The 12,773-nt window shown below is 41.1% G+C and overlaps 1 protein-coding gene across 4 annotated transcripts in view; it reads right to left on the reverse strand.

Moving 5' to 3' along the window:
- Positions 1-12,773, reverse strand: part of si:zfos-2326c3.2 (misshapen-like kinase 1) — a 124,643-nt gene continuing 111,870 nt past the window's right edge. For all 4 annotated transcript variants that reach the window (XM_038295948.1, XM_038295950.1, XM_038295949.1 and 1 more), the window contains 5 exons: positions 11,502-11,602; positions 10,050-10,199; positions 1,330-1,489; positions 1,114-1,253; positions 1-1,043 (listed from right to left, as the gene is read on the reverse strand). In XM_038295948.1, the coding sequence (XP_038151876.1) occupies positions 960-1,043; positions 1,114-1,253; positions 1,330-1,489; positions 10,050-10,199; positions 11,502-11,602 (635 nt within the window). In that variant the 3' untranslated portion in view covers positions 1-959. The remainder of the gene's footprint in view (positions 1,044-1,113; positions 1,254-1,329; positions 1,490-10,049; positions 10,200-11,501; positions 11,603-12,773) is intronic.

Raw genomic sequence — 12,773 nt, forward strand, 5'->3', positions numbered from 1 at the left:
CAAAGATAATTAATTTAATGAAACCCCGAAAAGAGCTTTATGGTCAGTGGCTCCTATTCAACACTAGGAAAAACATTTAAAAATCACTGAAGTAACACAGTCTGTTCTGAGTTTTTCACATTTATGAGCCTGTTTATTTACCCTCTGTACAGGGAAATACAGATGGCTTTTTGATTTGTAAAACATTTAGAAAACAGTGCATTTTAGATAAATCTTAAGCTGTACAGAAAATAGTAACAGTGGACTGTTACTAATCACCATATTTCAAAGCAGTTACATTTTTGGTCCTTCTTATGTAAAAATAATTTTAACTGATAGTGAACTGTTAGAGGAGGAAGACTATTCAGCATACACTAATAAAAAGTTTAATTTATTGATAAACTCCAGTTAATTATCAGATTTCTGTCTGTTTTAAAGGCTGCTGATGTATCTAAATGATGGTGTCACATTATCCTAACATGAAGATAAACTTCCTATAGTTCACAGGCTCATGTTTACTAGAATAAATTAGGGTGGGATTATCTAAAAGTCGTTAATTTCAAACATCTTTGAGGTATGGCAGATGGGAAGTCTAAGCAAACGTCAAAAAACGGGCGTGCTCCCCATCAGCCGACTGGTGATCCATCGAACGGATACTGATGGTTCGATGTGGACGGATGTCCAGGAACTTGTTACACGATGAAGTCCGAATCTTCTTCAGCGGCTGTAGATCAACCTCTCATACGGATCTGAGGTCTACACATTAAGATTTGCTGCTATCTCATTAAGGCGCTGCTAGCTCTGCCTTCAAGCGACGCGGCAATCAGCTAAAGTTACCTTTCTGGGAATCTGAGGTCCCGACGGCTGCACTGGATGGATTCAAGCAGAAGAAGGCTAATCTGTAAATCCTGCCCTCTGATTGGTTCAGTACAAATCTAATCCTGAAGAAAGATCTAGAGCCCGAGAGACGGCTGCGACGGCTACCAGCTGAAAAGAGAGTTCTGTCCGAGCGTCATGAAGTAGATCTGGCTGCTGCCTCCGGACTGCACCGAAGCAAAGAACACCTGCGGCGTGAAAAAGCGTCTGAGTAAACTATTACAATCTGCTGATGCTTTACTTCAGTCTCCCACTTACCTTGTCGTTCCTCTCACACAGGAACTTCAGTTTCTGGGCCTTCTTGTGCATGAAGACTCCCTCCAGGTTCCCTGTGTTGGCAGACCTCAACTCTATGGCCTTTTCTCCCCAACCCATCACCTGGTTGGACTGAAGGTAAGCTGGACAAGGAGGGGAGAGTTAAAGCGGTCGGGGGAGGTTCATGGGTTTTCGGAGCAGTTTTTGGGGTCTAGTTACCGACGGATGTAGGCATCTCGCCCCACTGCAGAACCGTGTCCTTGGTGATGCGGCCGTAGGTGTCGATGTAGACGCCTTCATCTTCATAGCAAACCAGAACTTCTGTTCCGGCTTTGTTTGGCAAAATGATGATGGCATGAGGATGGACCGGACCCTGGATCTGTTACACAAAACCAGAAACATGATTGCAAATGTATTCCTCAAACAGGAATGTTTTAAAAGCAGGCATCCCCAGAGTTGGTCCTCAAGGCCCACTGTCCTGCAGGTCTTAGACGTTTCCCTGCTTTGGCACAGCTGATTATAATGATTGCAGTTGTGTAAAAGCCTGTTAATCAGCTTTCAATTAAAATCAGCTGTGCTGGAGCAAGGAAACCTGGAAAAACCTGCAGGATAGCGGGCCTCGAGGACCGACTTTGAGGATGTCTGTAATAAAGCGATGTCCAGAAAAACAGTTGGAAAGAATGAGTGACTTTATTTTGAGATCATATATAAAAAATAAAATTATAAAGACATGTAGTTGTCATGGTCTTGGTTCTGTTAAATTTTCTTTTGAGTTTTCAGTTTCACTTTGATCCATGTTTTTCCGTGTTTTCTTCCGTGTTTAATTCCTATTTTGTTGTGTTTTCTGGATATATTTGAGTTCTTAGGTTCTTTGTTGCCCTCTTGTGTTGGTCTCCTTTTCCCTAGATCCCGTCTAGACTCCTCTATTCACACCTGCTCCCAATCAGCTCATTAGTTCTGTCTTTTTTCAGTCTCCCATATATTCTCATCCTGTGCAGTTCCTCAGTGCTGGTTCCTCGTCTTTTCCTGGCTCCTCATGTTTGTTTTCCTTGATGTCTCCAAGGTTCTGTTTTTTCTGTATTTTGCTATGTTGGATTTTTAGATTCCTGCCTCAGTTGCCAGTGATTACTTAATTAAATCTTCAAGAACAAACCTCTGCCTCCTCACCTCTGCTTTTGGGTCCTCAAAACCGCAACCAAACCCTGACAGTAATAGAATAAAAGGGACTTCACTTCTAGAGATTGTGTTGGGGCTTTTATTGCACTAAAACCTCATTTGGACCAATTTGTGGTCAAAGGGACGTACATTCATCTGTTTTTTATTGCAAAGCTACAGCTAACGGAAACAGATTGCTGTGAACAATTAACATCCCATAATTTTCCACCAACACTATTGACGGATAATCAGACTTTTCCTCTTGAAGTGAAACATAAGCACCAGCTGAAACGTCTCGTTCAAATAGACTACATTTACACTGCAGGCCTTAATGCTCAATTTAGATTTTTCCAAATATATGCAGCTTCTATGTGATCTTCGGTTTGAACTACATTCATACAGCTAAAGTGTCCTGCATGCACATTAGAGGAAGCAATTACATCACAATAAAGCCTGCTCTGTGTCAACGGAAGTTAACATGGATAGTAGTACTGGAGCGCTTCTAGTGATCTTTCCCAACATTAAAAACTCAATCTTTTCAAGATGATAAAAAAAAAAAAAGATTGCTCTTTGCATTACCGTCCACCATGGTTGTTTTTCTTTTCTTGCTGCTTCTGCATGGCAAGATGCGGAATAGTAACCTTTGTTGAGTATTAATACAGGGTTTATACAGGAATAGGTAACTCTAATTTAATTCTTTTAATGCTCTTAGAAATAATTTTAATGCCATCAAAAAAATACCCATGACTCTCATATGTTTTGTGATCTTCACCGTCGACCGGCTGCAGCCATGTCCCGAATTACTTGTTTTCCAGTCACTGTTGTTAAAATGTGCATTTTCCCATTCCCTAGCTTTTTCTCTGCCTCTTCTGTTTTTTTTTTGTGATTACAAAGCTACTAATCTCAGAGTCGAAAAACCAAATGGTTTGAAAAGATCACAAAGTCCTTTCATTTGGAGCGCTTGACCTTTAAATTCCAAGTTTACCTGGCAGCACTGCACTGTAGCTAAATGAACCAGGCTCCCTGTGTGAAACAGCGCCTCAAAGTGTTCGGTTCTGGTATCAGACCCGTTTGGATCAGCAGATCAAGAGTCATGGAGTTCCTGGCAAATTCAAGATTATATTCAGCCTCTAGATTAAATTCTCCAATAGAGAACCAGAAATATTTCTCATCAGCTCAAGGTCAGAGTTAACAACAACTGTTAGCTTAGTTAGCTCTGGTGTTTAAGGGTGTCACGACCCGATCCGTCCGGGAAGCACGATCTGTCCTGCGCATGCCTGAACAGAATAACTTCCTGGTAGGCAATACTTTGTTTTTCTTACTTACTTTTTTATTCCTTTGTCTGTTCCTTTTGAATATGTTTTTTTTTTTGCATAACTATTGCATATTCTAAAAACAAAAAAAGCCATACAAAAAAAAAACTGTTAGATAGCTTTTCGAACATTACCGTGACTGCTCTAAGCATGTCCAATGATGACATCAGGCAATACAATTGAAAGAATGTAAAACATATCCATTTCTTCCATATATCCTATATAAGATGTAGTTTAGCATTCTTTCATGTTTCAAGTATATAAATAAGTATTTTTAATACATATTTTTCGGTCACCCAAATCGTATTATTCTGTTCGCGCATGTGAAGGATTGTGCTTCCGGGACGGATCGGGTGGCGACATTGCGGAGCTCAGGCTGCAGTAAAGCAGCGCTCTGGGTCACATGATGGATCCGACCCTCTTAAGTCAGGTAGAATAGTTTTTAGGAGGGCAGCCTGTAGTAAGCATCGATACGCACAAAGTGCAAAATATTGACCTGAAAAATCTTTTATGCTACTTTAACAAGCAACATTTGGGAATTAGTGCTTAATTATTTCCTTCAGTCGAAGTATTTTATGACGGAGTATTAGAGCCATACTAAGACATTAGTATTACAACAACAACACATGTCAGTTATGGTTAAATTACCAACAATTAAATGCAAATTTTAATTAGTAAGGATAATCCACTTAAGAGTATCAGTGCTGCCACCCACTGGTTAAGAGAGGAAATGTTAGCTCTAGATCGTAGGTCTTCAACAGGGGGCCCGCGACCCCTAGGGGGTCCACGGAGGTCCTGCATCGGGGTTGCAAAAGTTTTGGTTGATTAGACTTCTTTTTTTTTATATTCCCCCCTACAATTTTTTCCACTAATTAAAAATGTCTTTAAATAGACATTAACATGAATTCAACACACTTTAGTAAACAGATAAATGGAGGCAGAAGATGTCTTTCAGTCATCAATGCACATTCAGCGACACACAGGAGCTCTTTCAAGCTGGGCACCGCTTCATTCACAACACCTGTCCCATCAACCAGGAATCAGAATCAGAAATACTTTAATAATTCCAGGGAGTAATTACTTTCATTACATTACTCCATCTGTAGTAGAGTGACTATAGGACCAGTTTGATAGAACACTATTTCATACAATATGTATAATTAGTGGGACCCCCCTCCATCTCGCCATCTGTTTGGGGGTCCTGCTCTAGAGGTGCCCATGGCCCCCCATCTAGCTATGACCCTGTTGGACAATGTTTTTCTTTACCAAATTCAAGCATAAAGCCCCTCTTCCTCCTCAGAGGGTCAGTCAGTGTTCAGAGCTGCTTACAGGAAGCCAGTTTCATACGTTACCGGAGCGTGAGCCACCACAATCCGGAGCATTAGGACGGGCATCCACAGGCGCAACGCAATCTTAATCCTCTGCCTCGGAATCTGCATCGTCGCATAGTTTCTAACACACACAGACACCTGTGCGTCTGTTTGTGTGTGTGAGTGAATGAGTGAGTCACTGCTGTGCCAGAATGAGCAGTTGAATTTCTTCTAACAGGGCTGATGAAAGAGGAATGGAGCAGTGAGGTGTGTGTCTGTGAGAGAGAGAGAGCGCATGGCTGCAAAGCTTTAGTAAACCAGTTCAGATGGAGTGTTGAAAGCGTGATAGTGAGTGGATTCAAAAGCTGAAGTGGGAGTGAAGGTTTTCCAGAAAGGAAGGGAGTGGGGATGAAGTTTGAAGCAGCAGTGTAAGGCACGGGCGCAGAAGGCAGCTGTATGCAGACTGGTTTAATAAACCCAGAGAGGAGGGAGGAGAACAAAAAGTATCCAAAGGAGGCAGAGGAGGTCAGAACTGACAGAGAGTTAATGATCGCAGAAGGAGGACAGATGTATTTTTAGAGCTTCGTTCTCCCTCCCCAACCTTACCTCCGTAGCTTCCACCCCTACTTGGAAGGAAAAAGCAGCACAGGTGCACCAAAAGAAAAGGGCTGAATGTTGGAAACTGTAAATCATACACCACATTTATGTTAAGATTTTATCACTGCTGCAATTTGAAAATGGAAATGTCGGCGTGCAGGTTGTGCAGTGGTTAGTGTGCTCGACCCATGTACGGAGGCCTTAAGGCAAATTTATGCTTCTGACGCATAGCCTCTGCACCCGTCAAATCTGTCTCTGTGCACGACCGCGCCCCCCGCACAGAGGTTCTGCAACCATCGTTGCACCTGACTACGCGTTGGACGGTCGCAAACTCGTGCAGACCTCAAGCAGATTTGCGCAGATAAAAAGCAGCTGTGATTGGTCCTTGGTATGCCTTTCTGGCTGTCTGTGGTCGTCCTTCTCGATTCGGTGCCGGTGGGCGCCATTTTTAAAAACCGAGGAGCAATGGACAACTACAACAAGGTTAATCGGTCTTTTTGCCAACTCCATTAACAGAACCTGTTCCTCTTCGATGTCTAGCAACACTAGATCCATCTCCATGACCGTGATATGTTGCAGACGCGCCATTGTTGTTTTGGAGGAAAAACACTCCAACCGGTGCTGCTGAAGTTCTCGTGACCATCCGCCGAAGTTCTCGCGAGTTCTTGAATAGGCTCCACCTTTCGCTTTGGCGGGAAACTGCTTGCGTCCCAAGAAATTCCAGACCAGACCCCGACATTTGATGCGTGCGGTTGCAGAAGTCTAATCTGCCCTTTAGTTCTCGATGCGGCCGACCCATGATTGAATCCGGCCTGTGGTCCTTTCCCACATGTCTCTCCCTCTTTCTCATACCCCCTTTCCTGTCAGCCTTTTGTCAAAAAAACGAGCCACTAGTGCCGTAAAAAACTAAAAAAAAACAAAAAAAAATAGAAATGTCTTGAGAGCTGTACTGAATGAAATTTCTTTTTGTATACTCTCTGTGTACAAAATGACAAGAAAGTCTGTCTATGTCTAAGTGATGGTGTGCTGTGTGATTAACCACAAAACTTTCTGTCAGAGGAAAACTGTGATTTGTCTGCACCAAACTAAACGTGTTAGCTCTAAACTTCTTGACTAATGATGGAATCCTTTAGTCGAGACATGGGATTTATCTCAATTAGCGATGCAAAGAGGGGAGGCATGGTAACAGCGCTGAAAGAGATGAAGAGCAACTTTAAATCCATTATTCATGCAGGGGGGAGATTGTTTTACGCACCAGCCGCCCACTCAGTGGCACCGCATGTAGTGATAGGACATTTACAGAACCTTGAGAACGCCTGAAACCCAATCATGTATAAGACCCTGAGCTAAAGCCTTTATATCAGTGTCCTAAAAACCCGTTTAACAGGATGTGTCAGAATATAAATGCAACTATGAGTCACCATCGTCTAGAATCTGCTTCACATGCCCACATGCAGCAGAGGAACAGAACAAATAAAGAAGATTCTCCATCAGTGGGAGTTTGGTTCACATTCACACAGTTATCTGCAACCATGTGGGAATATTCTTAAAGTTTGAAACAGCTCTGGTGTTTCAGTCGTTGGCTTCTTTAACACTGCAAACCATTACTAACATCCCAAACACCAAATAATCCAGGGAAGCCGGTAGTAAGGGGCGAGCTACACCGTAGCCACAGCTAGCCTGGGGCACGCTAACAGAAGCAAGGGTGTAGACAGACAGAGGCTTGAACTGACAACCCAGTGATGAACGACCGTCGCCCGATATATTAATCCACATCTATTTAGTAATTAATGCACATAAACCTAAAAACATGGATCCACTCAATCGACTTTATTTTGAAAATCCCAAGGCATGAGGAGATTATCCGTTATTTTTCTTCTGTTTAATTAGAGGGATGCTAATAATCTCTGTGCTTCTCTGTAGCATGATGCTGCCCCCACCATGTATTACACTAACACATTTCATGGACATAAAAACCTGGGTGACTCTTAACTTTCTGCTCCTGAATGCAGACAAAATAGAAGTTATAGACTTTGGACCAGAGTCTATGAAAAAAGAAGCTGATTAGTCAGTCACTTCATTTGGATGGGATTAAACTGATTTTTTTATCAGGACCTGTCATTTAAATCCCATATCAACGAGGTTTCTAGAATTTCCTTCTTTCATCTGAGGAATACTGCAAATATTAGAAATCTCCTGTCCAGGGGCGATGCTGAGAAACTAGTCCATGCATTTGTTACTTCAAGGCTGGACTATTGTAATTCTTTACTATCAGGAAGTCCACAAACTGTAGTTAAAAGCCTTCAGCTGATCCAAAATGCTGCAGCCAGAGTTCTAATGAAAATGAAAAAGAGAGATCATATCTCTCCTCTCCTGGCTTCTCTTCATTGGCTTCCTGTTAAATCCAGAATAGAATTTAAAATCCTCCTTCTCACATATAAAGCCTTAAATGGCCAAGCTCCATCTGATATCAGAGATCTGAATGTTCCTTATGTTCCTAACAGAGCACTTCACTCTCAGTCTGCAGGTTTACTAGTGGTTCCTAGAATTTCTAAAAGTAGAATGGGAGGCAGATCTTTTAGTTATCAGGCTCCTCTCCTGTGGAACCAAATACCAGTTTTAGTCCGTGAGGCAGACACCCTGTCTACTTTTAAGGCTAGACTTAAAACTTTACTTTTTTATACAGGTTATAGTTAGAGTGGTTCAGGTTATCCTGAGCTATCTCTGTAGTTATGCTGCTATAGGCTTAGACTGCTTGAGGACATAGGGAGCCCTTTTTCATCATTCTGCTTCATTCTCTCTCTATTCTTCCACTCTGCAGATTTTGTTAGTTCAATCTCTAACGTTCTGCTCTCTCTGCTTTTTCTCATAGTAGCTTCATCTGATCTGTTCCTGTTTGGCTGTGACTCCATCCTGGAGAGAAACATCAGCTGTGCTGCTGCCATCAACACCTTTGTTTATAGATGTTGGAGATTGACCTGTTTTTCAGTGTAGTCCTGTTTCTCTGACTGTGACTGGCTGGATGTGCTCTCTTCGTCCTCTGGCATGGGAGCTGGCTCGGAGCTCGTCTGCCTGGCTGTGTGTTTCCTGGACAGGGCCGCCTTTTACAGCTGCTTTTTGTATCTCTGCTTCTGTCTCCTTGAACCCCAGTCAGCCTCAGCAGATGGCCGCTCACACTGAGCCTGGTTCTGCTGGAGGTTTCTTCCAGTTAAAAGGGAGTTTTTCCTCTCCACTGTCACTACAAGCATGCTTAGTGTGAGGGATTGCCTTAGAGTCAATGAGTCGATGCAATCAACTAGTTTTTCTTAGATAGAAAACTGAATCAATTTGACTGGATGATCTGTTGAACTGTAAAGTGCCTTGAGGTGACGTGTTGTGAATTGGCGCTATAGAAATAAACTGAATTTAATTGAATTATATAATATTACTAGCTGCCAACTTTACCACATTTTTTGTTATATTTTCTTAAAGGTCTCTGTGGGATATTCAGATAATCTCAGGTTGGCAGAACCAAACAAGGGGCTGATCATTGTACTTTGCTAATACTGGTGAACTTTCCCTTCTTTCTTTGACCCATTAGGAAAAAAAACGTAACTGCAAAGGAAACATCCATTTGTTTTCCAGGATAGATCTTTTATCAAATCACAATGCAATCTTAATTTATTTGATACAGAGGAAACATAAGGAACTAATGTGGAAGTACTAAGGGAGGTTCTAGGTTATGTGGCGCTATATCTGGGTGATCCTATGGAGGAAAACACACAGAGCAAGGATAGATACCTAATGGAGAGACATTTGGAAGCCAGTGAGAAAACTATAAGAAGGCAACAGGAGAGATGAGATCCTCCTACAGATGAACAATGGCTGAAAACAGTGGAAGGAATGTTTGACATGGAGAGATTCACATGTTTTATTGATGTCTTTCAATACTATTACTACCATATAACTGAGATTCTGTTAAAAACTTTTTTGTTCTCCCACAAAAATTGAAGTGTAAAAAAACGAATGGATGTACAGTATGTCGATTCTACTGGATTTGTGGATGAAAAGGCGGGATCATTTGCAAAAAACAGCCAATTAGAAGCAGAGTGACAGTTTCTTATGGTTTCAATGAAACAGGGTGAAAATCAAATGATGTATTTGATAAGAAAATCTTTACAAATATTTCATTTTAGACATGTCAGAAAAAGTTTTGGAAGCAAAAAAAAAACAAAAAATGAAAAAACAGGGAAACTACTTTTATATCTTTTCCAAATAGATCCTAATGCAAGACGTTTAGATCTTTATCAAAAACCTCTGTAGCTTTGATGTAGTTAATTTCAGCATAGTCAATATTTGCGCAGATGGAGTTATGGTTTCTATACGTGTGCAGCCTTATTTATTATATTTCCAAAAGTTTTATTTACTGTAAAATACAAAGAAAATAATCAGGCAAAGGAAAGAAATCCCCCTTTTCTTCTGTATTCAATCTTCCTTTCCTTTGAAACCAACTTCAGCAGAACCAATAAACATCCTGAAGTTTGTAATGAGCCGCTGTTGGACAAAAGGGGCGGCGGCGGCTTACGTGTGTTGGCAGGTAGAGGTCATACGGCGTTCCAGAGTCGACATCGATGGCGTGGAAACCAGACAAGGAGCCGTAGATGACTTTTAACCTTTGACCTTCCTCCACTGTCAGGTCGACTGACAGCGGTTTCTGAGGCAGGGACCTGAAGGACTGAGCAGAAACAATAAGACCATCAAAGACTGTTTCCATCTCAGATGGTTAATCTCTGCTCTGCCAGTTAAATCAATGACTGAGGGACATTTTGAAGAGAAGCTGCATCAAACTGCTGCGCTGAGGACAGTCATGCCATCTCTTACACAAAGTATATTTGGACGTTTCTGAGGAGAGAGGCTTAAACTCAAAACAGCGCAGGAGAAAAAGTAGCCCAGGCCTCAGAGGACAAAAATAAACGGGACACGGCTCCGCTGAGAACCTGTCCTCGTACCCTGGATGTCTCACAGCCGTGGAAGTGACCCTGTTAGATTTTCTATCAGGACCTTGTTCTGATAAGACCCAGAATACAAAGATGATGGTGATTAGGAAGGTTAACCAGTTTAACTGCTGAATCTCGTCCTTAAAGTTGTAGAGAAATCCTATTTAAATGTCAAATCATTCTGTGTTAAACATGTATATAATAATATACAAATATCAGATGATATTTACCCAAACTTTAGAAAATTTCTAAATAAAAAAAAATCCTGTCCTTAAAATCTGTGTTTTTTCCTTTTTTCTTTCGTTATCTTATTCAGGCCAGTTATACGTCAGCCTAAATTCAGCCAATCATATATCATTGGTCATCTGTCAATCACATTTTTTCAGTTGAATCAACAACGGTTGAAATAAGAAATAAGAATCATTTCCTTTCCCATTGAGTTCCGTCCCAGTGTTCACGGGGATGGACGTCTGTGTCTTCAGCAGGCGTAGAGCTAACAGAACTGGCAGCGTTGCGAGGCAAGGGCTCAAACATGTACGGCTGTAAGCCTTCTACACCAAACCAAGCTTCTGCCCCCCTGGCGTCCTCTTCCACAACATCTTCATCCCCGCTTTCCTCCTCTAAATAAAAAATGTATGACGGAGGAGACTCATCCACGACCTCCGACACTAAACTCTCCTCCTCTTTTATGTTTCCTCTGTCCATAGCGTTTCTTGACAGTGTCGTTTCTAAGTCACCAATTTAGTGCTACTTGGTCCCAATGGAATTTCCCATTGGGAACCTACTAGCACTAAGTTGCTAACTAGTTAGCAAGATGCTTTCAACAAACCGGCCACAACCAAACATGTTTGCGAACCTTCTGCCACAACAATCTTCACCCCTTGATAAACGACCAATCACATTCACTTTATTAATTCGTGTAAAGTCTGGCACCACTGGGAGAATTCGGAAATGCAACGGTTAGAACAGCCGCTTCCCTACGACTTTAAAGGGAGAAAACATCGAAAATAAACCAGACGATTTCCTTTAGTGACACAAACCTTGAAGGCCATGAACTTATGGTAGGGTTTGGGGGCCCAGGCGTACACCTCCACAGCATTCTTCAGGGCAATCACCAAAAATTTTATCTTCTCGTATCGCACTGCAACAAGGAAAAAAAAAAAACTGAAGAAATATGTTCACACCACCCTTTTAGACATGTGCTGGGATTTCCTGACAAGTCAACATAAGGCAGGACATACCGGGGAAGTTATAAGTCAGTAAAACATAAAACATGGTATGGGAAGAATGGTGCCATTTAAACTGGAAAAGGAGTGAATAAATATCAATATTTTACAACTGCATCCCATTTCTAATCTTTTTATCAAATTTTCTTCAAGTTTATTCAGATAGAACAGACTTCTACAAACATCTATTTTGTGTCTTGCACTGGGAAAATTATCTGGAAATTAGTAAAAACTGTGTATTTACCCTTGATTTGAGCAGATAAATGAGATAGTTTGCCAATGGAATGAGAATTTTTACTCTCAAAATAAGATAATTAGATAATATGCACGCAATATGCAAAGATGTGTTTATAAACCAGATCAAAACACTAAATCAGGTGGAAAGGAACTCAAACCAGGCTAAGTTATCCGTCTATGCAGCTGGATTCTTTTACTCAACTAGATTTCTTGAATTGAGATCACAGTGCAAAGTTGGCGCTGAAAGTTTAACTCCTCCTGGCCAGGAAGTGGCGCACTCGAGTTTGCCCGCTCTCATTCTGTATAGTTTGTAGATGGCTGTCAGGTTCGCTAATGCTAAGCTAAGTTTACACTCTTTTCCTTGTCTTAATTAGTCAGGTTGACATTTGCTTGATGGATTTTTTTTGGCTTAAATCAAAGAAACTGAGCAAAAGAATCAGTTTCTCAGCTCCACCATTGATCTGATGGGATCTGGAAACATCTTAGACTTAGACAACATTTATTGAAGATTTGTTTTCTGCAGCTCTCATGTCATTTCCACCATCTGGTAATTTCAACCTACTGGTGAAAATCATTTCATGTCCATGTTGACATTATGACTAGCAGTAAATATTTAGTTTTTTTTCCCCCCTACTATCAAAATGTATTACTTTCCAGTAAAATTAATAGTTTTATTCTGCCCTACATTAGATGTGTTTTTATCTAGAAATGGATGAAAAGGTTGTAGCTTTGACCTTTAAAATAACTTTTTGGTGACTAAGAAAGCTGTCAGTTGTTCTCAAACCTGTTCTGTATTGTTCTCTGATTAAGAAATATAACATGATCAAACTGTTTCTATCGTTCTGATCT

The sequence above is a fragment of the Cyprinodon tularosa genome, unplaced genomic scaffold (genome assembly GCF_016077235.1).
Source record: "Cyprinodon tularosa strain WSP-4 unplaced genomic scaffold, ASM1607723v1 ctg363, whole genome shotgun sequence".
Taxonomy (NCBI): domain Eukaryota; kingdom Metazoa; phylum Chordata; class Actinopteri; order Cyprinodontiformes; family Cyprinodontidae; genus Cyprinodon; species Cyprinodon tularosa.